Here is a 25839-nt window from a genome sequence, read left to right as displayed (position 1 = left end):
GGGGGGGGGGGGGGTAGCGGGTCGTTCAAGAGTACTACCCCAGACAGGCTGTACAGAGTAGTCTGGTATCGAGCCTCGTTGCCATGGGGATAATCTCTGGGGCCTTCTATACAAGTACACGAAACTCGGGATTCAACTGGGATTTTACCTCGCATTTGTAAGGACTCCATTTTGTTTTTTGCATTTTTATCTATTACTCCTTTAATCCACTGGTTCCAACATCGGTGACAATTTGGCCTTTGGTAATCGTTCGGGTTGACCTTTGATCGGTCACCTTTCTCCTTGTGAAAAATTACAGAGATTTAGGATGAAATCTTCTCTTATTTTAATGTACTTAATTTCAGTGATTGTTGAGATAATTTTTTTCCTGCTGCTCTGTGTTATATTATGTAGATATTCTTTGGTGTGCATTTTGCTTCATACTGTATGGACTGAGTAGACTGTGCAACCGTACGTGAGATTTCTTTTTTTTTTACATCCCTATTCTACCCTTTATATCCTCTTATCAGTCATTCTGCCTTCCCTTTAGAGGGCAACTTCAATGACGACCCCTATAGTCTCGTTCAATAGAGGCGCGTCCCCGTCATTTCCCTTTTTTTACTTTTTATTAATCAGCAGCTCGTTGTTGTCGTATCGCGACCCTCATTAGTCAGTTTTGTTTGTCGCGTCTCGACGAGATCCGGAACGCCCACGAAGCCACGTGGAACTTGGCGCCATTACTATTTTTTTTTCTATTACAGACTAAAGTAAAATTAATCGCAACTTGTGTTACATTTTCAAGAACTGAAAGGCAATGTAAAATATATAATGGATTAGCACTGGTCATTCAGGACATAGCAGAAAGCACATGTTTCTAACGAGGACATGAGATGTAAAAAGGAAGCCAAATGGTCCTCGAAAATACTACTTTAAATCAAATGTTATTACACTGTAACAAGAAGGCCATTATTGCTCGCTAGTGTACATAACCTTATTCACTAGCTGTTCGCCAAACTAAAAGTGTAAATAGCACTCAACTGTGGTTTGTTGCAATTTCATATTCCTCAATGAGTTTATTACCACCCGCATGAGACGACGAAACTTTTATTCTACAGTTATGTAGATATCGGCTTTAAACTGGGGAACTTAAATCAACATCAATAATATTACTTTAACGACCTCGATATAGATTCGTTTTCATTAATATAAGTGTATCGCACCAATGTATGGATTAACAACTTGTGACGTTTATTTTAAATTTGAATGACGTGCCACGGTGAATCATTTATCGTCTTTAGACTTAATAGCTACATCTCAGCCGTGAAATATTCAATTTAATATTTAATGAAATTTTGTCAAAAATTTTCCCAGCCGTCACATCGATTACTGAAAGACTTTTAAAGAAATTTGGATATATTGAAAGTACCATACGTATATATTATTGATCAGTTTGGTAGGTTAATTGCATGCTGAATACGGCAATCTTTGTTATCCGTCTGAGAAATATTTTCATGAAGATCGTACCCGCGACTTCTAAAAGTTAAGTCAAAATCATCGGGAAACTGATTCCGATAATTTTCATAGTTTTCCTGAGGGCAGTAACCCGTGAAGAAGGTTAGTATTTGCATTTCCTCGTCAGTCGGTGGTGGCGCTGGCGGCATTTCTTTAATTTTAGGCTCGATGGGAGCTGAACGCTTAACCAAAGATCTTTTCTTTGGTTTCGGTGGTTCCATTATATGTTGCAATGCAGCCAATAGTCTATGCATGAGTTCAAACTAAACGGGAAAAAAGTGGCCAATGAATATTCAGTTCTACTGCCTTTAAGGTAAAATAGTTATAGAACAAAATAATGGAAAAGCTCTCTCAGATGTTTTATTTTTTAATTTACTAACCTTCCTGGCTGCGTCCTCGGCTTCCTTCATGGCTTTCATTTCCTGCCGGAAACCTTCCTTTTCGCATGTCTGCACTACTTCGTGGGGTAGGTTATCCAACTGCATATTCAATTCCTCATGTACCTTCTCGATTGAACGCATCATCGTGTAGCTGTCCAGGTTGGCGTCGTTTGGTGCTACACAGCTTTCGTAGGTGTCCTCGATGAAGACACGTATATTGAGAACAGGTTCTGAACACACCAAGTTGCGGAATATACCGTAGAGAAGATAATTCGCGTACTCCTCCAAACTAGCTGCTCTTGACTCCTTCCAGCTAATGGCCGCCTATACATAAGAAACTCTCTTTTTTAAGTGGTCTGTCATATTTTTTCAGTTACCTATGTCACCTTATTATAATCATACCTCTAGATCTTCGATTCCTTCAACGATCTCTCGTATTTCACTTTTGATCTGATTCTCAGCTTCCGTAATGGTGGTAGCAATGGCGGCCATGGGTCCTGCTAAAGATTCAAGGTGCATCAAGGCATTCAGATTTTGGAGTTCCATCGCCCTGAAAACCTTCAGCAAGTCCTGAGGATCTTCAAAGTACAACTGAGGTGGTTCAGCATCCGCGATATCCTGCTCAAATAATTCTGAAAAATGTATACAAAAACGTAGATTAAAATATAAATCTTAAATCTCCACTTGTTATGTACCTATCAACGAGTCGAGGGATGCCACCTGATCCGCCATCTTGTACCGACTAAAAAGATCATCATCCTGGGCCGATACCAATTCATTCTGATTCCTGTGCGCCAAATCATGCTGAATTCTCCAAGATAAAGGTGAGACTTGGTACAAAAATTTCTGACACATCTTCACCATCCTCCATGCCTCTTCCCAGAAGTAAACGTCCAGCCTGATCTGACCATAAGCCTTGGACAATTGGTTTCTCTTAGCACTGCACTCATCGGTGATATTAGTTTGTTCCTCAGCTTTGCGTAGGACCTCCATACTCTGTTCATGATCTTTAGATAGGAATTCCTCAAATCCAGTTACATACTGTCGATACCTCCTCTTTTTCAGAGAACAAAATAAGCAATATAAATTCTCAGAGAAATATTTTAAAGAGAAATCAATGATCAACAGCATCCCCCCATACTTTTATCTTATCCAATCGTTTTTGCTCCTCATTAAATTGCTGATCTATACGTATACAGTCATCTTTCTCCTGTCCAGCAAGTAATCTAGTCCTAAGGACCTCCCTTATATCATCAACATATTTTTTCAACGATGAACGATCCTTGATCACTCTTCCACGCAATTCTGTAAAATACTCAGGATCTATGTCGGTCATGGCGTTCGCTTTATCCATGTCCTTATGGACCTTTGCTTCATCCTCTTCAATCTCCACCTGCACCTGAATGCACAAGGCACAAGGATTATCTTCAAGATATTCATCAAGCATGCAGTCTGCAAATTTCTCACAGATATCACGGTGAGTTTATCTCGTGGATTTTCACTCTCGCCTGACCGCATCGCGTTATTTTTATTGAAAACACACCTGCAGCCTTTTCAAGATGTCGCACGTGCCACGTGTTTCTTGGCTCTTGCCTGTTTTGTAGGTTGGCTTTTCGGGCTCGCGAAAAGATCGCTGCTTTCGACCCTTGCAATATTGAGCATAACTGAACAAACTTGAATTTGGTGGAATTGCATATGGCGACTGCTCGGTATTAACGTCTCTTGGTTTTCCACAATGCTCATGTCCGCTCGTGAAGTAATAACGTGATCTAAATTAAGGATAAAAATAAGCTTATATTATTTTTATTTCATAAGTAGTTAGCAGAACGGATGACGAAGAAATTATCCGGGAAATCGTTAGATGGGAAAATATTGTGTTAATAAAAAATATATTTATCTTATATGATAAGTCATGCTTAAAATTATTTCTTAGAATGGTAAACTTCCTTTAGCTTTTATTGATAATAAGTTGAAAATACCTCGGGACATTTCGTCGATGAAAAATAATTTCATTGATGGTAGGTGGTCGTATCGATTCCTTTTTCAATTTAACAGGAGGCCGAACCTTTCGAGAAATTTGTCGTACACGTGAAAAACTCGGTGGACGTGAATCGTCACTCATTTTTTCTCGAATTTAAATAAGATTCCTCACGAGTCCCTTTAGTCCTGAAATTTGAATCAATCAATTTTTTATACGTGTATTAAACAATATCGAACAATTATTCTGTATTTTAGCACATCAAGATCACATCAAACCATCTCTAGTCGAGTCGTGACATCAGTTCGACTTTGAAGGGTCATCTTGTTATGGATTGAAACATAATTGAGTCCCCTAAAGTTGAAACTGATATCCCGACCTGATTACAGTTAACGTGTATACGTCAAAATATTTTTTCCAATCTGTACCTAGATTTACAAATAAAGGAGGTCGAGTGAAATTTATAAATATATTCAAGTATACGTATTTAAATAAGTTTACAGACCAATAGTCATACTAGGACAAATTTCTAATTTAAAAATTGTCATTGCTCCTGATTTGACACACCTGTTTCTTCCTCGTCTTAAATTCCCGTGATAGTAACCAAGTTTGGCAGGGACCCCAATTTCTAATATCAAATTCGAAATCGTGCTACGCGCCTTCGTACTTCACCTTGTCCTTCTTGCTTGCCAGAGGCCATCTTTTTTTTTCTTCCTAACCTCTCGATTCCACGTGGCGTGTACATGCGCAAGATACGCACAGAGAACGAAGATCAGGCTACATATTCAGGCAGGATTCATAGCTACATATATGGAACGTCAGAAAGTTTGGGCGGGTTGGGTCCCCTCGGGCTGCTTTCTCTGGGTCCTCCGATTACACGTACTTGTCTTTTATAAATATCGCGTTATCTTAGCTCGGCCGCCATGTTATCCCCGTGTATTATCCTTACCGTACGTATACATATGTATACGCGCGCTCTCCTAAGTTCCTCAGCTATTCTGCTCCACATAACCTTCTTTTCCTACCTAATACAATACGGCGATTAGATTATTTTATTGAGACATAAAAAGAAATCAACGAAAGATTGCTACGTCATAAACACGCATTACGGACGTTAACTGACTCACGCCGTGTATATATACCCGGTATAATAAAGTTCGTTACATTTATGAGAAAATTAAGTCTGCCGGAGCTATGTAATTTTTTGTAAATTGTTTTCCTCAAAATTAAATATATTTTCAATTTAACACCCATCACTTTGTGCTTTACGAGATCGTTGAATTCGTCATGAAATCGGTCTTAGGCTTTTACCGTTGAGGTTAGTCATTGCCATCGTATATCTACTGTTAAGGCGCATCGCTATAGGGCTTGCGACACTTTTGGACCGCACGTCTAAATTAGTCGGGTATTTCCCCGTTAGTCTCTCTCTTTCTCTTGTCTTTCCTGTTTTCGGTATTTTCTCGATTCTCGAACGGGAACTGCGCCAATGACGTCACTTACACGCGATACGAACGAACAAAGGATATTATTTACACGAACAGTTTTTATTGATAGATCAGACGGTCGTCTCTATTATTTTTCTTTATTCTATGCTTGATATAATGACTCCTCAGCTGTTATACGATCTTTAACAGCGTCTATCAATGCCGCAATGAAATTGATAGTAGTGTGGATTTATAGCGTCCATAATAATAATGGTGCTGGCTAATCAGACTGGCGATAAAGGTGTGTTTACGTCAAAAGTATTTATTATATATTATATACATAAGCATATACATATGTTCGTGAAAGAAAATTTATGCTACGTACATAAAAGTTCTGTAAACCGTATAGTTTATGCTTGTAAATAATTTTTTTTTTCATACTCTCAAGATGGAAATCAGCTCTACGCGGTTTACTAAGAAATTTTCGAAAGTCCTTGTCAATAAATCGACAAGATCATTAAAGTCAATCGAAAACGGAAAGCGTGCGAAAACTTGAGGTGCAAATAAATAACAGAACTTAGGACGTAGGAAAGTATCGTTTAATGGATTAGAAATGATGGCTGTCACATTGATCTTCTTTACTTTAGGATAATGCTCGTTACTTTTTTACCAGCTTCAGGATGCATATATCTGAATAAGTATTCGAGAAAGGCGAACGGACGACCCTCTTGCAAACATCTGGGCAAATGGGCCACCACCGATTCTACCACACATGCACTCGTTTAACATACGTCGAAGATGCGTCGCGACGCGTTCATACGGGTGCGTTTTGAGGAAGACGTGCATCTTTCCTCCCTCGTGTTCCACATGGTTTCACGGATCTTTCCAACCGGATTGGCGGGTCAATAAATATAAAAAATAATTTCAGGATCCAAGCCGATTAACACGTGGTGGAAAATTTGTGAGACTTTGCTGTCGTTTGTGAATGAATAACTAGGTTCACGTGTCGTATATCATATATGTACATATATATTCTGCATCTTGTTCTTCCTTTATTATTGACAAACGAGAAACATCTGGCGTTTGACTTTTACTTGTTTGACAAAAAAATTGTTCCGTAGATGGTAATGCAGAGCATTTTCTTTCCTTTAGAAAATCTAAGAGTCTTGATTTACAGTCGTGATAACAATTTGATAGATATGACAACGTCGTTTTGAAAAATTGTTAACGGATTTTATTGTAGAAAAATGTTTTCTGTCTATACTCGTTTAATGATAACTGTACACGTTATTGGTATTGTAGGTCTTAAACGGTGTAAGCTGTGGCATAGTTAACACGGATAGGTGAATAGTACTAATACTGTTACAGCATTTCTCCGCCTCGAGTCATACATAGATTGTACATATGTTACATTCGTATACAACATACGTGACTATATATGGCACATAAGCCTGGACCCAGGTCGCACATTGCTGCCGTGATGACAAGCTGACAGAGATTTAGGATGGGCGTTTAAGGGGCCGGAAAGTGGTTTCCGGTTTACGCGTGACAATATACTTTTTTTTTATTTCTGTCGGGTGACAAGGATAAACCACATCCTCCAGTTACTTATAAATTTCTCTATCGGGAAGACTCTTGTTTTTCAGAAAACATAAATATAAATTGTACGATGTAATACGCGAAAATGTCTAAATGATAATTTCATGCGCCACTCCGTTGCAGTTCTTCGTATTTGCACAGCTTGGAAATTGCTGATGAAACGAAGAGTCTGCGAAACGCAAGTCGAGCACAGTTGGTAAGCATTGCGAACAGTGGTAGAAAAAAGGTTCATGTTCGAAAGGAACAATAGAATTGATTCGTTAGACAGAAATAATCGGATTGAATATTTTTCCATTTCGTTAGAAAATAGATATTTAAATCGAGCTGTTTGATCTGCAACAGTCAATATAATTACTGCTTTGCTGGACTTATCATAGCTATGAAAAGAGTATGCATGAAAATGGAAATTTTCCGAAATAACGCTTCGTTTTTGAACAGTTTACTGGAACTAACCGTTGCAGCAGATCTTGACGCATCTTTTAAAGTGTAAACTTGAGAGAGTTTCTATTTTCAACGTAAACGTCCCAAAGACGAGGGTGAGGTGTGAAATAAATGGAGCACGTTGCTTACTCACCCTGAAGCTTCGGTGCTGCAGTGTAATTGATCTTAACCAAAACAATCCTCAAAAAGTCAAGGACGATGTTAACCAAGTGGATGCATCACTTTAATAAGGTTAATACAATTCTTTAATAGCTTGATACTTCGCTCGAACAATACTGCTATTGACTTTGGTACTGCCTTGACTCATTGTACATTTTTATGTCACTTTTTAATTACTCCGTAAGAAACTTGAAACAATCGTACTGTTGGATATTAAAGATTATGGGGTAATCTTTTCTAGATACTCGTAACCTATTGACACAGTAATGGCGACTGACGCGCTCGTGTTTCCATGGCTTACGGCTGTTTTCCTAACCCGACGCTCGTGTCAGGTTTGTTATGTATATTTTTCTGCTCTAGGTAACGTATCTTGTTTGACATGCGCTTTGTGTTTTATCGTAACTACCTGCATTTCAATTAGATACTGTCTGGCGCATCTCATTGTAGAAGGCAGTCACAAGGAAAGGAAGGAATTGGATACTGGTAAGGAATAATAAGAAATTTGAGAACAGTTTTGGCATGGAGTTCCAGAAAAGAAGTATGTTTATTAAAAACAAATATACGATTAAGATCTTAGTCGATAAGATTATTCGGTGAAAATTTCATTACGTTTCAAACTGTATCGGAAAGTATGCTTCGGTATCTATTCATTAGGAATATCATGTTTGTATGTTTGTATGGTATCGCTTGATGTTGTATAAAGTACTGTAGACGCCTGTGGGATGAAACTTCGTGTATCTTTTATATGAAGTGCAGAGCAGGTTGCATGCTCGTAGGCGCTCCAAATTCTCATTCGTGAAAATTGACATTACAAGTACCCCGCGTTTCCTTAATTTCCCTAGGGTGTCATTTAGTCATAAAAAAAAGTTAAAAAGTTTTGAATCATGAATAATATTGCAGGGCCTGTAGATAAATATTGTTGAAGTAATAGCGATGAGTGTGGAGTCATTGATCTTCTTACTCCCCATTATGAGATAAAGCATATATTTTATCTTTATATTTTTTTAGTTTTTCGCCTAATGTATTTTTTAAATAAAATTATAGCGTGAAAATGTGATAACAATCATTAATCTTCATTGCATGTGACGTTCCATGCATCGTACCAAAAAAAAAATAAATATTTCATTCCTGTTCTTCCAAGCCCTAAGGGGGCTTGACTCTACGACACACCAAATTTGATGGTGTAGAAAAGTTTGCAAATCGAAAATGTATCAGACTACACGTTATACATGGGCAAGAAAATTCTGTTGATCAAAAATGCTATAACTTTTTTGTAAATTTCTGATAGTCGCTGTACTGGATTTTATATTTCGTAAAAGTTTTATGGGGTTTCTAAGAGATGGCAGCATACGTGTATTTCTAATCTATAGAATTCACGGATCTTTCATGTAGCGCCATCACTTTTTACGAAAGATTGTTGTACTATATACGTAATTCAAGTAATATCTGTAATGGTAACTACTCCGATGCTCGGTGTGCGTTTTCAAATGGCACGTTTTGCGCCCATGAGAGAATTGGATCGTTATATTATTTCTTGGGAATAAAATGGCTAAACTCAGTTCCTATTACACACTGTGCCCATTAATCGATCAACAGAATTTGTTGGGTGTTGAAAAAGATTCGGATTCTGGCTGCGCCATTGTTACCCTTGGCAGAAATATTGTTATTCGATATAAGGTTATATATCTTTACTTATTGTAATTATTTTATTTGTATCTTTAATACAGATCATACAGATCATTCTATTCTGGTATTTTTATATATTGCTGTTTTGTTTTTAATAATTTTATTCCGGTTTTTAGTTAATTTTACATATTGGACTCCAAGTAATGTTTGTTAAAATGAACTTCATTGTTGGAAATAATCATGAGATCAAATATTATTGGTTTGTCTTTTGAATTAATACATTAATATTGTTCTTTTCTTTTTCAGCTCCAAGATTTAAAGCAAGTTAATAGTTGGACGAGCAAGGAGCGTTTAACTACACAAGTCATATATGACCAAACAGAAAGTCGTTATGCTGCAGTCTTCAATGAGAATCATGTTCGTGTTTGGTCTGATGAGGAAACAGATCTGGAGAAAGTCAAGAGATATAAGTTCAGTACTCCATTTCACACAATACTTTCATTAGAAGGACATCCGCCAGTTTTAGTTACACAAAATGGTGCAACAGCTTCCTTAGAATGGGCATTGCAAAATAAGAAATCATGGACTAGTCCAGGTGTTCTAAGAGAAAATGAAAAAATAGTACAGTGCCAATTAGTTAGTGTAAACAATGGAACATACCTCTGTGCTTTGACAAAAGCAAAAGCAGAACATGTGTACAATTATGTGACTGTCGGTCTAAAAAGAAGCACGTACCAAGAAGATCCTGATCAAATCACAAGAATAGAACTGAAACGAACTTCGGAAGACCTCATGGGACACGTTGTTATGCAAGATAACAATAATGCATATCTCTTGACTTTGTGTAAGCAGCCTTGTTTCAAAATAACCAAGAACCATATGTTGAAATCTTTCTTTTTTAATTGTAATTATAACTTTAGGGTCTCATGGAAGATTATGCAGGTATACACTAACAGGATCTTCCTCAACTCCACCTCCTGGTGCATTAGTAACTGTCGTCACAACTGTTAGTACAAAGCATCCTGTTGTGATGACAGCTTTAAATGAAACCACTGTAGCAGTCTATGGTGCGGATGAGTTAGAAGAAGGTGCTGTTCTTATGATATATAATGTGCAGTTTAAACTTGCACAGGCTGTTCAAAAATTGAAATTATACACAAAGGATGCTAAGTTGTGGAAAGTTGAAGACAAATTACTATTAGCTGCCAATAGGCACTTGGCAATAGCTCCATATAGACTTGCTCCGCAGAAGATAGAAAGCCTGCTAGGATCATCCTTGAGATTTAAAAATAATATTAAAGAGAGAAATGAGGATAGTGAGGTTATGGTAGTTCAGGAATCTGTGGTAGCAAAGTGGGATGATCATTTAGGGAATGCTGCAGCATTTTCATTTAAGAGACTACCTAAATCCTTGCCGAAAGAAGCTTTAACCCTTGTCAATGAAGGATTGAGCGATGCTGCCATTCAGCAAATAATAATTCCTCAACTTATCGAAAGAAAGGATATCCAGGCGATTATTTGGTGTCTTGATAATTTCAATGACATACCAGAGAAGTTACTAGTGGATTTGTTAGCGTTCTGTTTGAAAGAACCAGAACAGACTTTTACACCTGTAAAAAATGGACTAAGTGAAACCCAAATCAAAAAGTCGATATCTTTGAGAAGGAGGACCTTCCTAGACAAGATCCTTAACACGAGCTATTCTGACATTTGTTTATTATCCTACCTAAAAACCGGACTGAGTTTTAACGAAGTATTGACACTACTACATTATTTAATTAAGAAGCTCGATAATGAAACTGATGAAATTAAAGGCTCGTCTCCACTCTGTGAAAAACAGTTGATTATTTGGGCGACTTTACTGCTAGATTCTCACTATCAACATTATCTTTTATCACAAGACCCAGAGATCTTAGCTCTATTTAATAAATTAGATTCCATCTTAGAAGCACGTGTAAGTAGATGTTGAATGAATGTAAATATAATATACTAGAATTATTTAAGTTAACATCTTGCTTATTAGTTTCAGCTAATCGAAGAGTTACAAAATATTAGACCCATGCTGGAAAGGATAGCACATGGCAAACCTCTAAAGCCTACACCGAAGGATTTTAATAAATTCTATTCCATCGAAGAAGTTAAGTTGTACTGAGACTCCGAAAATTCTCGCTTTGATTCCTGGCGAGAATTCTTAAATAATGTTTTAAAACACCCAGCGAAACGGTTCCACCATTGTACACAAATAAACAAATATATTTTATTTCTTATTAACATAAATATTACGTATGGGATATTTAATAACCAGTTTAATTTTCTGATCGAGACATCAAAGCTCTGCATAAGAAGCCATTTTTTGTTGTCTAATTGTTTATTTATTATTTACACAATTACATGAATTGCAACTGAACACGAGCCATTACCACGTCGAAGAAATAACGGGTTTTCGCGTTCTTGACTCCTGTGATAAATATGCTGATTTTTTTTTAGTTTTAGTACTAAGGATGTCGGAATGTTAGATTCTAAGATCTAACTCAGTTGATCAACGTGTGGGACAGTTGAAAGGTCGCCAATGGCCGCCAACGATGGTTTGCCACTAAGCTTACAAAGTACCTAGAAAGCAGAGAGAAAGCAAATCTTTAAAATAATTAGAAAAAGAGAGAAAATCTAAACATTCATAAAGTATTCATGAGTATACTGACGCTCTTAACATCAGACGCAGAAATCTTATCAACTTCAGCAGCAATGGCGACGACCGACGCTGTGCGTCCTTTGAGTAGTGCATGTTGCCCAATTCCCTCCAATTGTGAAGAAGGATCCTCAGCTGCGTACAAAATCGACGCTTTGAGCGCCGTCTTGCCACGAGTAATATCGGCGTCAGTCACATTAGGAGACTTCAGCCATTTGTACGCAGCAGTTGTGAGCTAAAAGATTCAACCACTTTTTTAAATGCAATTTTGGTAAAAGTGCAGGTGATCTTGATACATTATTTCATTTCGTTTGCTTTTTTTTCATATTACATACCGATCCAGCAACGTTGCGAGGTGCGGAGAGTACAAAACCAAACAGACCAGAGTCGGAATAGCTAGCATTGAATGCAGTAATAGCAAAAGGATCAGAACCAGCTGCAGATGCGACGCTTTTGATCAGGGGAGCACTACTAGATCCCCATTTGACTTGGGGACCAGTACCAGCAGCATACTGAAGAACGGCTAGTGCAAGAGCATCCTTCTCCTTATCAAGTCCAGCACCCTCGACTGCCACAGCTACACTGGCTAGCGGCGAGTTACGTTCCTTGCGCAATTCACCCCCCACATATTTAGAGGGTTCGGAGTTGCTGTCGCGACCGGAGACCTGCAGATTTTCTGCGAAGTTAGAGAGTTCTTCGAGGGAAACACCGGAACCGACTACAGCGCATCTGTTTCCGGAGAACCAGGTGCTGACAAAGTGCTGAAGCTGTTAGAAAAGTATTAGATTCAGTATTTATTGTTATATTATGTATAATAGACTCAATCATGTTTTCTTACAGACTCGCTGTTGATCTTGCCGATTTGACGCTTTGGGCAGTAGAGAGAATATCCAAGACCCTTGCGGTAGGCGGCCTTGTGGAGTAGTTCAATGACTCTGGTGGTTTCTGGGATGCTGGATAATTCATATCGTAATCTTGCAGCCTGGTCGGAGATTTCCCATGGTTTGAAAATTTGACGGGTTGCGACGTCTTCCAAGAATGTCAGAGCTTGACCACTGTGGGTAATTAATAGTAATTTGATAATATGTCAAAGACTGTTTATTGTATGATTATTGGTGTATTCTTTAGGTAGTTGATGACTTACAGATGGTCACGAGTGACCTGCAACGTGTAGGCAATACTTTCGCGGTCGGCCACAGCAGTTAGGTTTCCTCCTATCTGTTGAATGTTCCTGGTGATGCCAAAAGCAGTAGAGCGGCTTGTCGTCAGGCCTGCAGCAATTCGGAGCATATGAGAAATACCTTGCGTGTCATATGTTTCATTGCGAGAACCAGCCCTGTAGATAATAGAGATGAATATCTTATAGTCACAAAATACAGTTTTGATCAATTTTAGCTGGTAGAATATTCTCATTACCTGAAAATCACAGAAACCTGAGCAACCGGGCTATTGCTGTCAATGGCAGCTACAGTAATCTTGTTTCCCAGTACCTGAGAATCAGGTGTCGGATTCACAGCACTTTGAGCTGCAGCTGCAGCAGCATAGTGCCTCACCTAAAGAGAGAAATTTCAAAAGTTTTAATTTGTTAACAAGTTATGTCATTGGTATGAGATTAAATAACTCATATACACTGTAACAGCAAGTTTTATCTAAAAAGGTCATTGACAGCCTTGTCCTGCCCAGTCACCGAACCCAATTCTGTCACATACTTCACAGACAGATTGCTACCACAAAATGCTACTTTCTGTTAGTTCACTCAAAGGCAAATGTAGAATATTATAACGTTTTAAAAAATATCCTTGGAAAATAGGTATTACGAAAAGAGTCAATTAAGTAGTATATACGATAATCAATGGATTTGAGCCTTTACATAACACCCCATCAAAAGCGATTCCAAAACCCGACCGCAGCTGCTCGCATCTCTAAAAATCTTAATATATTTTTTATTAGTTAAAGCGTATCAGGAAAATTGAGCTTACCGTAGCATTACGCAAAAGAGGGGCCCGTACCACCGACGAAGCCATTTTTCGTTCTTTTCAGGGAAATCTTAGACCACGAAGACCCTGTGTAAAGAGGTCTGCTACGGCAAAGCAAAACGATCACAAGGTGGCACCACTATACATCAGTTTAAAAGTCGCCCGGGAAAACTCAAAATCAAACTTATCTCGTAGGACTGTCTGAACAATATAAGGGAAAACAGGTCAAAGTAAAGAGCATATATTAGAGATCCTAATGCATAAAATGAAAGAACACATTTTGGGAGAGAATATTATTTTGGTCTTTTTAATCACTGTTTGCATTCTATCGGTATCACTTACAATTAATAAACCTGATATAAATATATCCTGTGCCGCGTTTTGTACTCACAAATATTATTCCTTTGAGTTTTTGTTTAATTTTTATTTTTCTTCTTCATCATCTTCAGAATATCATAAATCTTCAAGTATACTTTTCACTTTTCTTATCTTTTTTTTTTAATTATCGTTAAATCTAGCGTCAAATATGCACAATATACAGAATATAATTATTTAAACGAGGTTCACGTTCAACATTTATGCCTAAATAAATAAAAACAGATAATATCACGCTGAAATGGATGAACAGAATTATGTCCATGATAGTAATGAATAAAATAAAAATTCGTTCAAAACAAGAAGGATCTTCCAACATTCCGAAAATTGTCTCGAAAGAACTTTCTTAAAAAAAACTATAAAAAGTACAAGTAATGTTAAGAATGCACTTCGATAACCCAAACTTAAGAAATAAATTAATAGAACTGTATAAAAGCAAAAATTAATATGAAATTCAAATAAATATAATAATAAATCTAGAATTCGATAATAAGTGAAGTCTGAAGATGCGTCACACACGCAAAAAAAATTAAAAAACTTAATTATCAGAATAAGCTCCTTATAACAATTAAAAATTGTATACATAACAACGAGCGCCTCGCAATTTGGCACAAATGTTACAATTATTTTAGATCTTTGGTTTCAATAGATGGCGGATGGGTATAAGTCCGATGAGAACTAGGAAGCTATACTTAAAATGTCAGCAGACTTTGCAAATGAGTAACAATTACATGCTCGTATTAATAAATTCACAATTAAAATAATTGTGCGATTAAATTCTCTTAATCGATGTCCAATAACAATTATACTTGAATTAGCCATTCGCAGCTTTAATGAATTTGTTAAAAGCTGTATTTACAATTTAATACTTGGCATCAAAAGTTCATTCGCAAAGTTCACTGTATGACTTAAGAAAAATGTATTAAATAGCTAAATGTAATTGCTACATTCATTGAAGAAACTATGTATTCTCATAATGACTAGAATTGTAAATGAACATTGTGACCCGTTTATAGGTCATCATGCATAATATATTTACTCTTATAAACTACCGTTAGGCATCCCGATTTGGAATTATCTCATAATCTACAGGATCCCGGGTAGCAATATTCATTAAATTAAAATAATACAAATAATTGTAGTGTTTTTCTGTGTTCACAATTAAAAGTTTAAACAAATCTTTACGTACAGGCTTAAATTATCCTGTTTACTCATAAAAAGTAGCGAGAGACCTTTTGTAGCTACATGTTCAAATCGAAAGACAGTAAATAAAACATCGTTCTCTTGTTTGTCGCGTGAATTTCTTTTAGTCTTTTTCAAATTGTAATTATATATTTAGTCACTCGCTAATGCAATTATATATGTATAATCACAGAACAGCTCTCACTCCCTGTACGTTTAACTAATTTCGATTTTCTGCCAGAAATATTTATTACATTGTTTCTCTTCTTTTCCATCAATACTTTCTACGCTGTCTTGATTTCTCATATCGTAATACACTTTGCTATCCGGGATTTTTATAATTGTGTAATACAGGAAATTCGGGCTGTTGTCACGTTACGTGGAATATCAGCTATGGTTTTTTTTTGTTTTAGGGTATCATCCAAATCACATATCCGAAATAGAAGAATATAGGCTAGAAAGCTAAGTAACAACTTTTTTTCTAAGGGATTATCACGGTCGTGGCCATTGGATTATGACTGTTTTTAATCCATACTTTTAAATATCTGTTTGTCGTATCTAATACGAGTACAGTGGGTTACTGTGTCTTTACATAAAACGTGAATTAACGTAACAAATGTATTCTTAAAAGAGCTCCAAGGAGAAGTTAATAACTGCTAAGTGTAAACTTAATCAATTAATGTATATCATAATTTAAAAGATATTTAAAGTCTGGAAGAGTGAGAATTGTACTTGGTATGAATGGATTGTATTAGACTGATAATCTTCCTACTAATTAGCACTCGTTTCAAACCATTCACAGTGAAGGACACTGTGTCCTAATCGAGTAGGATTAAAAACTTGTGCACATAATATTATCGGTGTCACTTGACACAGGTGAAATTGAACTTCTAGTTTGCACGATGCTGTTAAGTATACTGTGAAATAAAAGCTAGGATTTAAATAAAATTTTATATAAATTTAAATTATTTTGTGCAAGTAAAACAAGATGCTCTTGACAAAGACTTTGATTAAGTTTCGCATGTGCACAAGAATGATAGAGAGCTTGCATATGCTTACTTAAACACTGTACGTATTAAATCAACATATTTGAAATATTCAATATAGAGATTATGTCAAGCAATAAATGACATCTATACATTCTCATCTACCCGGTAAAACTATAAAAAAATAAGTAAATGAAATATTAATTCTTAAAAGAGCTGCAAAATTCTCCGTTCCTCATCTTGATAGCACTTTCCCATGCTCGAATTACTTAACTCACAACTGTACAGAAGATTTTGAAATAATAACGATTAATTGGAACTTAATTGCCATTTAGTTTCTAATAATACCCAGAATAATGATGATAACCAGGTCTCGGAGGATGATACGGGGTTGGGCTTACGGGATAGGTCGGATTGTATCCTGGAAGCGGCGGCGGTGGTGGTGGTGGAGACAATATTCGACCCTCGACAGTATCGGGAACAACGTGTGGCGTCGAGGATCCTGGAGGTTGAGGACTAACTATCATACGTGCACCTGTGCCATGTAAATGATGTGATCTGGAGAGGCTTAAATCCACACTGTGCCTCCCACCAGGTGTGAGATCCAAACTGACTACCCTCAGAACATCACTGTGAGGATAGGGTGGCGGTGGTGGAGGTGGTGACATAGAGTACCCACCAGTTCTACTTAGATCAACACTTTGTCTTTCAGTAATCTCGTACAAATGATGATGATGGTATCTTGTATTCTGCACTTGAGCACCAAAGCTATGGTGGAATCCTCTTGCAGACATATCAAGACCTTGGAGTTCACCACTGTTCAATACTAGAGGCTCGAAATTGGATCGTTCTCTGGTGAAGTCTGATTCTAAAGAATCATATTTATACGACGTGGAGAGATCAAGCTGAAGGGCCTTCTCCTTGACGGATAAGCTGAGATTCTGCGCCACGGAGTCACCCTCGTCGCTGGAAAGGTTATCCGTAGGAACCTGATGGTGATGGTGGACATCCTGATATCGTGGATTTGGTGTAGCTGCAGGAGACACTAGATCCTCTTGTTGGACATGAATGTAACTGCTGGGTGAGGATACTCGAGGTAGATCCTCGTGATGTAAATATTGTTCAATATTATGTGTTCTGGCAGCATTTATATAATCTACAGGACGATGAAGATGGTAGTCCATGTGCAGGTGGGTAGGTGGTGAATGTCTATTATCGGGCGTCGGTGCAGGAGATATTAGCTCTTCTTGCTGCTGTATGTATGAATCGAGATGACCTTCTGGTGATCTCTGTGGCATCGGGGACTGTAACTGCGTTGATATAGAATAGAGATTAGTATCCCGGTCATTATCTTCGAGCATAGGACTACTAACTGCGCCTATATCTCTTTCTGCAGCATCCAGGGCAGCTTCTACGAGTAAACTTGCATTGGAGCTTTCTGTCCTCCTATAAACGTTCAGACCCAGTTTACTCTCGTCGATAAGACTCTGAGCAGGTGTTGGCGTTGATTTCTCCTCTTCGTCCTTTCTACTCTCTTCAAACTCATAAACATCTGCTGGAGCTGCTGCAACTTGTAGTTGACTCGTTGATATATTCGAAGGAACAGGCGGATTAAATTCACCCATCCACTTTTTACTGCCTTTACTCTGTAACCTTGATGTCCCATAAAGATCCACGTCGGTACGGACAGTCTCCAGGGTGGATTCCATTGTTGTTGGTACTGGTATGATGGTTTGTGATGATGGTGCTGGTGGCGGTGATGATGATGGATGATTTTCGCGATCCACTTTAAAATTGCTAGTAGCATTTGAATTATTTGGAAATTCTATGATACTTGGATGATTCGAATTAACTGATGTTTCGGTTTTCAAACTGTTTTCTGAACTGCAGTCATCCAACGATGGGAGGCTATTGCTGTTGTCCTATTGGAAATACAAAACATGGGCTAACAATTTGAAATATTTGTAAAATTATCTATATAAAATTATGATCTGTACCCACCTGGGAGTTTCTCCTGTTTAACCGGGGTGTCTTTCCACGTCCAACATCTTCCACAAGACCTCCGCTGTACGCATCGAAAGTATACGCAACGGACCTTTCAATCTTGGGCATCATTTCCTCCGTGAGACCGTGCACCTTTTTATAATGAAATTGCAAGCACTGTTTCGTTGTAAAAGCTGCCTTGCAACCGTTCTCCTTACACCTAAAGAAAAAAAATAGAAGTTCAGTTAATTCGTATGAAACAAACCATAGGGCAAATTGTAGAAGATATTTACTTGAATGGCTTAACTCCACTATGAGTCAACATGTGTATCTTCAAGTTACTTTTGTTCTGAAACATTTTGCCACATCGATCACAAGTGGCTGCACCTACGACGTCCTTGTGATGAACTTCCTTCATGTGTCGTTGAAGAGCGGCACGTGATCCCAGGAGTTTCAAGCACGACTTACATTGAAATTCTCGTAATACTTCAGACATATCTGTAAGATTAATGGTTACAAATATTTGTTTTTATTAATTCATTAAATTTTGTCTCACCACTATGCATCCTCTTGATGTGTACTTTCAGCTTTTGCGGCTGACAAAATTTCCTACCACAAAAATCACACAGCGGTCTCGATCGCTGTGGATTCTGTGCGCAACCATACGTCCTGTGCATCTCAAGGTAATTCAGTCTTAAGAAGAATTTTTTACAATACTGACATTGGTAAGCGCCTCTACCTGCATGCAGCTCAGCTGCGTGCTTCATAATGTTATCTTTACCCAAAACAGCTGCACCGCATACCTTGAACAAGAATAATGTATGTGGATGCACGATCTGCTATATAAATGTAAACTAGTACTTCTTTTCTAGAAATACTGTTATCGCGGAGAAGCTCACGAAAACAGACTTTATATGGGGACATTATTTAAATAATTTATTACCTTGCAGTGGTATTTTCGAATGGTAAGGCTGTAGTTGGTGTCATGAAAAATACAACAATGAAGGCGATAATATATAGGATGCATAAAATTTAAATTGCATCCTCCGCAATCTATTAAAAACAAATACAATGTAAGTGGTCGAATTTATACAGTCATTTATGTAAATAATATAAAAGTAGATTTACTTGTTTTATCTATTTTGTTCTTTCGAGTCCATGCAGAAGACTGTGACTCAGCCCAATAAGTTAACTCCATTCCACAGGAGATTTTCTGTGTTGTAACTAAATACAATTCGCCATGTTTTGTTACAACTGCTACGCTTCCTTCTTTTCTTGTTTCAGCTGGTCTCATATATCGAATCCAATTACTCCTTAAAGGATTGGTAGTGCTTAGATATGAAGTTTTGCCATTATTGTCTATCTGTGAGATGATAGAAATGTTATTAGTCCGTAATTACCGTATGGGTAGGAATTTATGAATTATTTTTTAAGGAAATTCTTACCTCCCATATATGTCTCATTGAAAAATCATCTGGAATATCCATTTCTTTCACTGGTTTTCCCACTAGAGGTCCAAGTTTTGAAAACTTTGGTACAACACTCTTTGCATAAATGCCAATACCATGTTCAGAATTTGCTGTTTTCAATTCAAAGCAATCAGGTAGAGAATCTCGTGCGTAAAGTGGTCGATCTGAATCAAGAACTAATTGTTTTTCCTCACTCTCCACTTTAATCTTCGGTTTATACTGTTCCATAGAGAGAGTCTCCTCATCGGATTCAAAACCATCATCAGAAGTTCTCCCATATCCTTCTGACATAGGATCTTCAGAATTAGCAGCCCTTGATATATCTGCATTGTCTTTGTGCCTGTCTAACCACTTTTCATAAGTTATAGAATCCGGAATTGTGTAGTGTGGCACTGTGAGAGGACATGCGTCACGGAGATGCGTATCCATACAGTCTTGACAGAATTTTATCTTAATGGCGAATCTTTGTGGTTCACTTAAAACGCCTTCCTGGCTCAGATCGTTGGGTAGCACATCGGGCACTATGGGAATTGAATCATTGGTTATTGGGGTTGATGTACGTGTTTCTTCATGGATAACAATACCATCCTGTGGTGCCTTGCGAACATCATGGTGCTTTTTGTTCTTGTGTTCACCGGTATGTTTGTGCTTCTTCTTGCGATGCTTATGCGTAAATTCATTGGTTGCTCCTTCAGGTGACTCCTTTACAGCTGTGGTCTCATTAGTGTCATGTTTAAAGCGTTTTCGCTTCTTCCGCATCTTCCTGTGATCATCAGCCTCCTTTAGTGTTTCCACTTCCTCTTTGAAGCTTTCAGAACCTGTGACTCGATCGTCATCCTCATTTTCTTCGCAATAGTCTAAAGTTTTATTTTCACCACTATGAGTATCAGGTAGCTGTGCATCGTTGGAATTTTCTGCAGATACTTTGATTCCTTTGGTCTCTACTACTGCTTCCTGGTTCAAGCACTTAACCACGGGACTTCTTATACTGTCCTCATATTCACTTACTGTGTCAGGCTTCTGAACTTCCCTATTATTTCTTTCTTCACAGACTGCATTCCGATCTTCCACGATCTCAGTACTATCGCTTTCCTTCTTATTTATATCCTCTATATATTCTACAGTATCTATCTTGTCAGTCTTTGACGTGGTGGACTCTGCCTCTTTTGCAGAGACCCTCAGATGTTCTACTAATAATTTCGATTTGGTGTCTACACTGTTTCTACGAGATTTCTTATCCTCATCCTTGTCAGAGATTTTCGTCTCATCGCCAGATGGAGTCGCCGTGTCGGCCTCGTTAACCTCTGTCAGAGCAGCATCCTCTAGGTTCTTCGAATGCCTCCTCTTTTTACGTTTCTCCCTATGATGTTTTGCTTTATTCTTGTGGTGCTTGGTCCTTGTGCTGCGTCTAACAGGTATCTTTGCAACATTTTCAGCATCATCCGATTCTACAGTCTCTAATGCATCCGTGGAAGATGCAACAGGGTCTGGTGTTGTGGAAACACGTTGTTTCCTTGGACTACGCCGGAGAGGTTCCTCTACATCTAGTACAGTCTCTTCAGTCGTGACCGCTTCCGACTCATTTTCCTCATCCTGGTTTGCCTTCCATCCATTAGTACTACTGCACTTATCATCTTGTCTATAAAATTGAAATTTCATTATAACATGTGTAAATTATTACATACATCATATAAATAAAACTGTTATGTTCAACTGCATAATAAATCGTAACATTAATTAATAAAAAATATACAAATTTGAATCAAAAATGAATTTAGAGTATAAATCGTCACCTTTTAATAGATTTTCTCAATAATATAATAAAATTCAACTATACCATAGAAATTCAATTTAAAAACTAACAATGCCAGACGGGAAATCCCGCGTTTTCATACACCTATCGATTAGGACCTCCCGCTGCTCGCCGGGCAAGATGGCGATAATACAAAAACATCAAATGACAGTAGAGGGGAAGTCCCGTGTAAGTGACAGTTCTCCCTCCCATGTGGACGAAGATGAGGCCCAAATAAATGACAAATGGTTAGTCCCGTACGAGACATACCTGGCGACAGACTCTGCTAAGTTGAGTAAATATTCGGCGAGATCCTCGTCGGTTTTCAGTCCTAGACGCTTTTTAAGGGAAAGCCAGCGTCTACCATTCGCAACACCAATATGAACGTTACGAAAGTGCTTCACTTTGACTTCAGGAGCCACAACGGGATCACACCCGTGAGTCCGTCTTGTTGTTCCTGATTCTTTCACATGCCTCGTACTTTTCTTGGGCATTACTTACATCCTAAGTCCGCCGATATTAAAGCGGCGGAATCGAAGGGACAGAGAGACGCGCACCGATATTATTCTATCCTCTTTATGCTCACCACCCAACCATCACCACCCACTCCGTCGCCCTCGCCTCCTCGTGCACCCCGCGTCATCAGGAATATCCTGTTTTATCGATCCAGACTTTGCCTTCCAACACGCCCTCAGCCTCCCAAATTTTACCAAGGCTTCACTACACGACCCTCTGTTGTGCTTTGTATAGCTTTGTAGACAGGAAAATTGTATACATAGTATATACTTTCAGCCACCGTTCACACGTATTCTGTCCGCAATGATAAAATTTAAGTCCTGTCCGCAAATATGTCTTCGTTGACAGATAAACCTGGGTGAGCGAAAGACATATTTTGATATAAACAGTGTATTTAATTAACTTCTCTCGATAAGCTTCGTAAGACATTCTACGATTAATTTATGACGTGTGTATGTAGCTACTGAATATTTTTATATTATTATATTTGGCACAATGATTAATGAATTTCAGGCAAGTTAAAATGGCGCATTTTTTTTTGGTTGCCCGATAAAATGTAGTTGTGTGTACTTGGCTTTATAAATTTTATATTGACGCAAGGTGGCAGCACTGTCGCTTTTAAAGATAGAGGGGGAGATCTTGTGGAAATTCGACTTTACGTCGACTGCTACTTCTTCGGCGAAGCCATATTGGTCTCCCGTGAGTCTTTTGGAGCATTGTTGGATTGGGTCACGCGAAAATGTCACGCCGAGCTCTTACTGCTATAAATTGGGCCGCTCTAGCTGAGAGGGTGCCTGAAGCTGAAAAGCCTGCCCTGGCCGCTTTCAGAGCCAAATCTGATCAATATCTTCGCCGGTACGTTTAAAGTAAATCATACTGATCTGTTTTAGAAAATCTATGATTATTATGTAATGTCATTTTAAACTTTATAGTAATGGAAATTGGTATATAATATCTGTATATGATAAAGTTCTTTTCAGTTATTATTTATGTGTATCATTTGAATTGTCCGTATGTATATAAAACTTTGGTAGACTGCAGTTGTTGAAGTTACTTGTGCATCTTGTAAAGTGCCACTGAATGCTCTCACATGACTGTAATTGTATAATTTGTGGATTATATTTTTATATTTTTTTGTATGATTCAGTGTTCAAGAAAACCCACCTGAAGCACCAAAAATCGACTGGTCTTTTTACCAAAAGAACATCCCTATCGCTGGAATGGTTGAGAAGTTCAGAAAGGAATATGAATCATTGTCAATTCCGTATCCTGCAGATAATTATACCAAACTGGTTGATGCAGAGGCTGTTGAAGTTGTAAGATTCACTTATATTATGACACATCTATTGAAAAAATTTATGTTCTTATTCATATTGTTATTTTAATACTTCAAGAGTATTGATATAATACAGAAATATTTATATTTCCATATCATAGGAAGGAAATATTAAACAGTTCGTCCAGGAATCGAATCAACGTATTGAAGAATACAACACACAAATTTCCCATCTGAAATCTCTGATTCCGTTCGGTCAAATGACAATGGAAGATTTCAAGGACGCGTATCCTGAACAGGCTTTGGACCCCATTAACAATCCAACATTCTGGCCTCATGATCCAGACTCTCAGCTTTCAGCAATTGAAAATATGCCTGATGATGAACATTAATCAAACTATCCACTGCGCCTGTTGTAGTCCGTTGTTACTCTAACTGTAAAGCATCATTGGCAAATATGGATCGTCTCGGAATGTGCGATGTAATTAGTATCTTGTATCTACTGACACAATCTCCATTTTTATTATGAGAGAGTGAATTACTTCGTCGTCTGAACGTCTACTCGGGCCTTCTGTATCTAGATCACTACTGTTCATTAAATGAGTATAATTTTAAAGTCATATTAGTGTAAATAAGGTTCTCCTACTTTTTTTTTAGGTAATATAAGTGACTTTATTCTACATTTTAGTCTTATAAATATAATTGAAATTTACAATTTCATTGATATAGGTATGATCAGTAATGGTATTAAATATTATGTCCTCTGAATGATTATATATAAGAACAGTTAGTCTTTTGGATCAGCGATACCACCAAGAGTAATTGCAAATGTGGCTTCGCTTTCTGGCATATCAGGACTGTCATAAATCTTTGCAATTCTACATTCTCCCCTGCTTTTCCTTAAGGATATCCTCGTTGTGGAAGCATGTGCTATGATATTTCCACCAATTGGTTTCTTTGGATCTACTTGAAACGACATGGTGGCACCAGGATCAGCTGTCATCTGATTAGTTATAAAAACAGCCACATTATATTCTTCTGAAATTTTTTGCAAGCGTGACATCATTTGAGACAGCTTCTGTTGTCTCTCAGATAATTCTCCTCTGCCACTAAAATCTACTCTAAAAAGAGCCATTACCGAATCCACTATCAACTATAACAGAAAAAAAGTTAAACGATAAATCTATCACTGTACATGTGATTAGCTTGAAAGTTAACAAAATTTTTAGGATGTAAAACTAAATGTTCGGTACTAAATTAATAACAGTAATGTTTTACAAGTTTAAATATTCCAGCTTCCTCATGAAACTTTGCTGCAACGTAATCAAGAAGTTCCTGTTGATGTTCGCTGGTATAAGCCCTAGCATATAATATATTATCAAGCGCTGCATCTTCATCCAAACCAAATCTAGTTGCAATTGCTCGAAGTCGTTCAGGTCGACTATATGTATGATACTGCATAAGGAGATAATACATTGATCACAGATAACTACGATATTTGTGTTTAACAAGTATGAATATTTTGAAGGATACAATGTGTGCTCTGTGTCAATATATATTACTTTCCCACCAGTGTATCCTCCAACTCCAGGCATTTGTACTGTGATACAAAGAGTGTGTGATAATTGTGTCTTTCCAGTGCGAAATTCGCCAAAAACTTCAGTTATGGCCATCGATTCTATACCGCCACCCAATAATTTACTAGGATATCAAAAAGAAAATATTTTCATAATACAAGTAATAAAAGTGTTGCTTATTGCTGTATTTAAATTTAAATATTCTATACTCAAGTTCTTGACTTCCGGTAGACACGTGAAATATGCGCTTCCGCATATCATTCACTTCGCAAGCCGTCATAAAACCACAATGTACTATTTTACTGCAAGCTTCTTTAATCTTATCAACTTTGGCGTCGGAAAAGCCTTTAATGGCGCAAAGTCGTTTTTTCGTATGCATCTGAATTCCTTTGATAGTACATATTCCAACAGATTTTAATTTCTTAATATCAGCCACATTCTAGACAGAACAATTACTTATTTATAATAAATTGTCCAGTAAGACAAAAGATTAACGTGGAGTACTGTTAAAAGCAGTTACGATCCCATGACTTTGAAGCATTTCTACATCCTGAAATGTTTCCTCTTCGCTCTCTTCGACTGAACGAATTTGTGACACATCGCCCATTGTTATTGTGTTAACAGATTTATATTTTTAATGGAATTTATTTATTTTCAGCTCTACCCCGTAGGCCGAAGTTCCTTTTCTTTAAGAATGTTGACTAATTTTAGAACGCAGGCAGTTCAAATTATTTGAAAGAGCGTGCAAACTAGTTTTTATGATCTGATTGGCTGTTGCTCAAGAAGATAGCAAAGATGAGATATTAAAGTTAGTTTTTCGTACAACTTATGATTGTTCATAAAAAGTAGTTATTTCATTGGTTAAAGTCATACTGAAACGTTATATCTAACCAGGTAATATTTGCTATTATTATGAATATATC

The 25839-nt window shown here is 37.5% G+C and overlaps 6 protein-coding genes across 8 annotated transcripts in view; 2 read left to right on the top strand and 4 right to left on the bottom strand.

Moving 5' to 3' along the window:
* Positions 1–7748, bottom strand: part of LOC107267908 (cilia- and flagella-associated protein 100) — an 8337-nt gene extending 589 nt beyond the window's left edge. Inside the window, exons 1-8 of one of the 3 annotated variants that reach the window (XR_003059721.1) lie at positions 7447–7748; positions 3851–4037; positions 3415–3640; positions 3013–3270; positions 2567–2927; positions 2274–2503; positions 1872–2195; positions 149–1754 (exon numbers count right to left, since the gene is read on the bottom strand). Coding sequence is in view for 2 of the 3 variants with exons in the window: in XM_025085109.1 (XP_024940877.1) it covers positions 1425–1754; positions 1872–2195; positions 2274–2503; positions 2567–2927; positions 3013–3270; positions 3415–3640; positions 3851–3993 (1872 nt within the window). In the remaining variant the exon portion in view is untranslated. Of the gene's footprint in view, positions 1–148; positions 1755–1871; positions 2196–2273; positions 2504–2566; positions 2928–3012; positions 3271–3414; positions 3641–3850; positions 4038–4416; positions 4884–5160; positions 5448–7446 lie in introns of those variants that run through there. The other 2 variants (XM_025085109.1, XM_025085108.1) reach the window with 2 other exon arrangements.
* Positions 7749–8886: 1138 nt separating this feature from the next.
* LOC107267766 (nucleolar protein 11) lies at positions 8887–11375 on the top strand. The gene is made up of 4 exons (XM_015739827.2): positions 8887–9149; positions 9405–9942; positions 10019–11052; positions 11122–11375. Exons 1-4 carry the CDS (start codon positions 9018–9020, stop codon positions 11248–11250), a joined length of 1833 nt encoding a protein of 610 aa, XP_015595313.1. The 5' UTR covers positions 8887–9017; the 3' UTR covers positions 11251–11375.
* Positions 11376–11447: 72 nt separating this feature from the next.
* On the bottom strand, positions 11448–13913 carry LOC107267767 (cytochrome b-c1 complex subunit 2, mitochondrial). Its single transcript, XM_015739828.2, has 7 exons — positions 13764–13913; positions 13201–13337; positions 12929–13120; positions 12623–12839; positions 12120–12551; positions 11798–12019; positions 11448–11708 (listed from the first exon to the last, which is right to left on the bottom strand). The coding sequence occupies exons 1-7, from the start codon at positions 13806–13808 to the stop codon at positions 11625–11627; spliced, it is 1329 nt and encodes a 442-aa protein (XP_015595314.1). The 5' UTR covers positions 13809–13913; the 3' UTR covers positions 11448–11624.
* A 125-nt stretch (positions 13914–14038) lies between these two features.
* On the bottom strand, positions 14039–22285 carry LOC107267762. The gene is made up of 8 exons (XM_015739818.2): positions 21818–22285; positions 19732–21394; positions 19415–19649; positions 19230–19339; positions 18843–19089; positions 18580–18784; positions 18305–18506; positions 14039–18225 (listed from the first exon to the last, which is right to left on the bottom strand). Exons 1-8 carry the CDS (start codon positions 22039–22041, stop codon positions 16642–16644), a joined length of 4470 nt encoding a protein of 1489 aa, XP_015595304.1. The 5' UTR covers positions 22042–22285; the 3' UTR covers positions 14039–16641.
* Positions 22286–22710: 425 nt separating this feature from the next.
* Positions 22711–23959, top strand: LOC107267769 (ATP synthase subunit d, mitochondrial). Its single transcript, XM_015739832.2, has 3 exons — positions 22711–22918; positions 23211–23379; positions 23501–23959. Exons 1-3 carry the CDS (start codon positions 22803–22805, stop codon positions 23729–23731), a joined length of 516 nt encoding a protein of 171 aa, XP_015595318.1. The 5' UTR covers positions 22711–22802; the 3' UTR covers positions 23732–23959.
* Positions 23960–24126: 167 nt separating this feature from the next.
* Positions 24127–25835, bottom strand: LOC107267732 (meiotic recombination protein DMC1/LIM15 homolog). Its single transcript, XM_025085176.1, has 5 exons — positions 25437–25835; positions 25126–25355; positions 24873–25040; positions 24618–24780; positions 24127–24492 (listed from the first exon to the last, which is right to left on the bottom strand). The coding sequence occupies exons 1-5, from the start codon at positions 25521–25523 to the stop codon at positions 24127–24129; spliced, it is 1014 nt and encodes a 337-aa protein (XP_024940944.1). The 5' UTR covers positions 25524–25835.
* Between the last annotated feature and the right edge of the window lie 4 nt (positions 25836–25839).

This window comes from Cephus cinctus, unplaced genomic scaffold, assembly GCF_000341935.2.
Source record: "Cephus cinctus unplaced genomic scaffold, Ccin1 Ccin1_scaffold0457, whole genome shotgun sequence".
Taxonomy (NCBI): Eukaryota; Metazoa; Arthropoda; class Insecta; order Hymenoptera; family Cephidae; genus Cephus; species Cephus cinctus.
Note: the sequence above shows the minus strand (reverse complement) of the source record. Positions and strands in the feature narration are given on the sequence as shown.

Coding starts and splice junctions, on each gene's coding strand:
- LOC107267766 (XM_015739827.2), top strand. CDS start 9,018: ATGGCTAAACTCAGTTCCTATTACACACTGTGCCCATTAATCGATCAA. Junction 9,150..9,404: donor ATATTGTTATTCGATATAAG/GTTATATATCTT, acceptor TTTCTTTTTCAG/CTCCAAGATTTAAAGCAAGT. Junction 9,943..10,018: donor TGCATATCTCTTGACTTTGT/GTAAGCAGCCTT, acceptor TTATAACTTTAG/GGTCTCATGGAAGATTATGC.
- LOC107267767 (XM_015739828.2), bottom strand. CDS start 13,808: ATGGCTTCGTCGGTGGTACGGGCCCCTCTTTTGCGTAATGCTACG. Junction 13,338..13,763: donor CTCTTTTGCGTAATGCTACG/GTAAGCTCAATT, acceptor TTCTCTCTTTAG/GTGAGGCACTATGCTGCTGC. Junction 13,121..13,200: donor CAGGTTTCTGTGATTTTCAG/GTAATGAGAATA, acceptor TATTATCTACAG/GGCTGGTTCTCGCAATGAAA.
- LOC107267762 (XM_015739818.2), bottom strand. CDS start 22,041: ATGCCCAAGAAAAGTACGAGGCATGTGAAAGAATCAGGAACAACAAGA. Junction 19,090..19,229: donor TTCGAAAATACCACTGCAAG/GTAATAAATTAT, acceptor TTCTTGTTCAAG/GTATGCGGTGCAGCTGTTTT. Junction 18,226..18,304: donor TAAACAGGAGAAACTCCCAG/GTGGGTACAGAT, acceptor TATTTCCAATAG/GACAACAGCAATAGCCTCCC.
- LOC107267769 (XM_015739832.2), top strand. CDS start 22,803: ATGTCACGCCGAGCTCTTACTGCTATAAATTGGGCCGCTCTAGCTGAG. Junction 22,919..23,210: donor TCTGATCAATATCTTCGCCG/GTACGTTTAAAG, acceptor TGTATGATTCAG/TGTTCAAGAAAACCCACCTG. Junction 23,380..23,500: donor ATGCAGAGGCTGTTGAAGTT/GTAAGATTCACT, acceptor TCCATATCATAG/GAAGGAAATATTAAACAGTT.
- LOC107267732 (XM_025085176.1), bottom strand. CDS start 25,523: ATGGGCGATGTGTCACAAATTCGTTCAGTCGAAGAGAGCGAAGAGGAA. Junction 25,356..25,436: donor TGCTTCAAAGTCATGGGATC/GTAACTGCTTTT, acceptor TGTTCTGTCTAG/AATGTGGCTGATATTAAGAA. Junction 25,041..25,125: donor ACCGGAAGTCAAGAACTTGA/GTATAGAATATT, acceptor TTGATATCCTAG/TAAATTATTGGGTGGCGGTA.